Source organism: Etheostoma cragini, chromosome 6, assembly GCF_013103735.1.
Source record: "Etheostoma cragini isolate CJK2018 chromosome 6, CSU_Ecrag_1.0, whole genome shotgun sequence".
Classification (NCBI taxonomy): domain Eukaryota; kingdom Metazoa; phylum Chordata; class Actinopteri; order Perciformes; family Percidae; genus Etheostoma; species Etheostoma cragini.
Genome location: NC_048412.1, coordinates 17326245 through 17329502, shown reverse-complemented (window position 1 = coordinate 17329502; position 3258 = coordinate 17326245). Strand labels below are relative to the sequence as shown.

Genomic DNA, 3258 nt, shown 5'->3' with positions numbered 1-3258 from the left:
TTCAGGAAACAGAGGGATCCTGTTTGTGAGTTTTACTCATTGTTCAGCTGATTGCCCAGCACTCCTCACGCACGCACACACACACACACACACACACACACACACACACACACACACACACACACACACACACACACACACACACACACACACACACACACACACACACACACACACACACACACACACACACACAGTCACTATTTGGCCGTCGAACAAAGACAGACATATACACATCAGCGTAAAGGGACCGTGCTTTGCTTTCCTGTCTAACACTAACCGTTGTCTCTTAACAAAGATAGAATGAGGGGTGTATTCGGATTATGATATTGTCCGTCTCTTTTCTCTAGAAGAATGGACAACACCCAATACTTCCTTATCTTCCCTTGAATCATCATTTATTATTATAATTTGGTGCTAATTAGCTAATGTTAGCATGCTAATGCCATAATATAGTAAACATGGTAAACATTTTGAGCATCCTAAGCATGCTAAGAGTGGTCACTGAGCATTAGTATGCTGATGTTAGCATTAAGCTCAAATCGCCATTGCACATAAGCACAACCCAATGCTAGCATGGTTGTATATTTGTTTTAATATACTCATGTTACAACAGAAGCTTGAGCAGAGAACCTAAATTTCTCCTGGGAAATATTCCTTTTTATGTCCTGCTCAAATGTGTTACCTTTTCTTTCTTTTCTTACTCAAGTCCTCTCAGCTTATTTCTTTTTTTCTACACAACACTCAATTCCAGCACAATACTGTGTTGTGTCTGTGTCCTCTGTCAGGGGCAGGCTCTTTGAGCTCAGGAAGAGAGGCCAATGTAACACACACACACACACACACACACACACACACACACACACACACACACACACACACACACACACACACACACACACACACACACACACACACACACACACACACACACACACACACACACGGGATGAGAACCTCTGGCGTGGCCTTTCCCACCACTGGCCTCTCTGTATCAACACACTAGCACAAACAAGCACATTCACACTGCTGCACCATCAAACAGGCTTTTGTCTCTTCTTGCACAGCCACCACAATCACACACACACGCTTATCTCCACACATCATCATGTAAGCTCATTACTGTGTCCAAAACAAAACCTCCAGCACAAATCCTGCTACTTCAAAGGGTTAAGTGCAGCTTTCTCACTTTGCTGAGCCAAAAACATCTTTCATGTCCACCATGTTCACAACTTAACAAGCAATCAGCAAATAAGTTATTGATAGTGTAAAAAATGTATTTACAGGAAACCTTTAAAGATCTTACATCCTTTACAAGTAAATTTACTTTTCATAACATATGTCCTTATTACAGAACATAATGAGGAGACAAGCGAGACTCTATTACCCATGACAACCAGAAAAATAAACATGATTCTTTCTTGTAAACAGACCCTATGATGTTAACTTATTTTCTTATTTTATTTAATCTCATACAATTGCTTAAAAAAATAGCATTAGCAATACAAGTACTATCAAAAGTTGGACATAACCCAACATACATTTTCTGTATCAAAAAGACTCGAACGTAAAATATATAGAAAACAATTCTGAAAAAATAACAAATATTACTTACTGTCACTGATATGACTCATTATTATGTCTGCACTGTGAAACAGAAGCATGAGTACCAACTCTTAAGGGATAGGAAATCATCGTTGCCCCATCAGGGAAAAATATGAAACCAGCTTCTAGCAGGTTACAACTCCACAAAATCTTTGGCAAGTATGAGGCAAGGAGGATTAAATCCAATTCACTGGATCGGACATGTCTCCTGACATGTTGGTAGGTCAGTAAATGCCATTCATCTTTAATGGCAAACGGATATATAACAAAAGGCACTTGAAGGACATGGAGAGGAGACACAGGTTTAACAAATAACTGCAGAAAAATAAACTGTTGAATCAAAGACATAGTTTTTGAGTAACTTATATGCTTTACCTTCCTGAAATGACAACAAACACAAGTTTGTTTGTCTCCAATGTCTCTCTGTATATTAAAAATAAAAGACAAGAAATGGATCGCTGCAGCCCTCAATGGATTTAACAGATCTTGCAATTCTTTTCATTTTCATAACTGACACCCCTCACGTCATCATATCTGCATGGACTTAAAGGAAGGTGAACTTTGATTGACAGCCGCAAATCTCCAAAACAGATAAAATCTGATGAGGCTGGTAAAGATCCCAGGCGTGTTAGGGACCTGGAATCAACACAAACAGGGACAAGAATTAAGGAGACCAGCTTTAATTTGAATTAAGAAACAATGTTGAAAGCCTTGGTTAAAAGGTGTGATTCAGGTGCACACAGTATTCACTGTCTTACCACAATATAGGGATCGTTTAGCTGAAGGCCATACAGCACCCAGGAGGTGGAAGTAAAGAAGGTGGCTACAGTCAGAGGGAAGGACAAGCACTGCACATCACCACTTTGCACTATCTTTACCTACAAAGGGAAGAGAGAAAGGAGGATTGCGTCAATCAGTTTACAAATACTCATTTGAAATCGGCTTTAATTAAAATTAATGAATTCAATTGACAGAGTCTACAGCCATGCTAGCAGCTAGTGACAAACAGAAGTACCACAACTCTGCAATCCCCCCCCCCATCACAACAGAGCAATATAGCATCTTAAGGCTGCAACTTCATTGTTTTGGGTCAGTTTCATTGCCCTCAGTGCCTAGGTTCCAGAGGCAGCATGCAGCTGTTTAAAGCACAAAAACAAAACTGATAACCAATAAACCCAATGTACACTACCTGTTCAGCAACAAACAGCAGAGACACAATTACCTATGTACTGATGCATAACATAAGAGAATTTAGTAGCCAAAGAGCCAGATTTTCCCTCAGGAGTTGGTGGAGACCAAAAAGAGAGCTTAAAACGTTAGATTAATTACACTAAGGTGTTATTAAAATGTTAGAATTATACATGGCAGGTGGCCAGAAACACAACTCAAAATAAAGGCTTATGTCTGAGTCTGCTGGATGTGTAAATAGGCAAGCGTTTGCTAAAAAATTTACCAATAATAAGCAGCATTAAGGTAGCGGTATACCTCAGCAGAAGTGCTTGTCAGATGGTCAAACAGCCTTTGTAATCCTTTTACCCCATACACTTCCAATGTTGGAAGTGGAATAATAATAAATACTAGGGATGTCCCGATCAGCATTTTAGGCCTCCGATCCTTATCCGATCTTTTAACCTCAAATCCGATCCGATTTCG

General features: G+C 39.7%; 1 protein-coding gene across 1 annotated transcript in view; it reads right to left on the bottom strand.

Moving 5' to 3' along the window:
- Positions 1-1266: 1266 nt before the first annotated feature.
- Positions 1267-3258, bottom strand: part of slc50a1 (solute carrier family 50 member 1) — a 6278-nt gene continuing 4286 nt past the window's right edge. Inside the window, exons 5-6 of the mRNA XM_034875102.1 lie at positions 2364-2483; positions 1267-2241 (exon numbers count right to left, since the gene is read on the bottom strand). Coding sequence (XP_034730993.1) covers positions 2134-2241; positions 2364-2483 — 228 coding nt within the window. The 3' untranslated portion in view covers positions 1267-2133. The remainder of the gene's footprint in view (positions 2242-2363; positions 2484-3258) is intronic.